Source organism: Notothenia coriiceps, unplaced genomic scaffold, assembly GCF_000735185.1.
Source record: "Notothenia coriiceps isolate Sejong01 unplaced genomic scaffold, NC01 NC01_scaffold00004052, whole genome shotgun sequence".
Taxonomy (NCBI): Eukaryota; Metazoa; Chordata; class Actinopteri; order Perciformes; family Nototheniidae; genus Notothenia; species Notothenia coriiceps.
Genome location: NW_011336753.1, coordinates 597,603 through 598,427, shown reverse-complemented (window position 1 = coordinate 598,427; position 825 = coordinate 597,603). Strand labels below are relative to the sequence as shown.

The 825-nt window shown below is 40.7% G+C and overlaps 1 protein-coding gene across 2 annotated transcripts in view; it reads right to left on the bottom strand.

Annotated features, from left to right (window-relative positions):
- LOC104941910 (thyroid hormone receptor-associated protein 3-like) overlaps nt 1–825 on the bottom strand; it is a 5,566-nt gene that overhangs the window by 3,000 nt on the left and 1,741 nt on the right. For both annotated transcript variants that reach the window (XM_010767077.1, XM_010767078.1), the window contains exons 3-4: nt 549–730; nt 264–444 (exon numbers count right to left, since the gene is read on the bottom strand). In XM_010767077.1, the coding sequence (XP_010765379.1) occupies nt 264–444; nt 549–730 (363 nt within the window). The remainder of the gene's footprint in view (nt 1–263; nt 445–548; nt 731–825) is intronic.

Sequence of the window (825 nt, the reverse complement as noted above, 5' to 3'; positions counted from 1 at the left end):
ACTTTCAAATTTTAGTGCAATCGAGCCGGTTTCTGAAACTTACCTACCCCACCTTTAAGTATAATTCAACTGAAAAACCAAAAAAATAATTTTAAAAAATCGTTTTATTTGGATTACGTTGTTTTCGTAATCGTTGCAAGCCAAAATCATAATAGAGATTAAAATATGATTAATTGCACAGCCCTAATGTACAGTGAACGTTGACACATCCATTGCTCCAATCTCTGCTTTCCTGTCAATCCAACATCATGTGTTAAACTTACAAATCCTCCGCGAGGCCTTCCTCCTTCATCTGGTCCTGTTGACTCCGTTTGACCCAGTCTGCCTCTGTCAAAGGCTTTTTCTTTGGGATCAGACTTGCCATGGGGCAAATCTTCTTTTTGGGTCTTAGAAGACGAGGAGGAAGAAGATGAACTTGAGCGACTGCGCTTCTTTTCACTTTTCCTAGAAGGAGAAATGGTTCATTCAAAATCTTTCATGGCCAACTGTTTATCATGGAGAAAACATTTGTAGATATTTCAAAAACATAACACGGCAGTTGCACATACTTTGATCTCTTGCGGCTTTTCGAGAACTTGTCCAAAGATCTCTCTCTACTAGAATCAGGGGACTCTCCCACATCTCTTCCCCGATCCTGTTTATACTCTCTGTCATGGCTGGAATATTTTTTACGCCGTTCAATATCCAAACGAAGATCCATTGGGTCCTCCTTCACTTTATCCACGACGTCCTGAGCAAATCAAAAACAGAACACAACGTCGTCGATAGACTTTGGATGTAGCTGCTATCAGTCGGCTCTAAACAGTGAGGTCCATGGGTATGGAT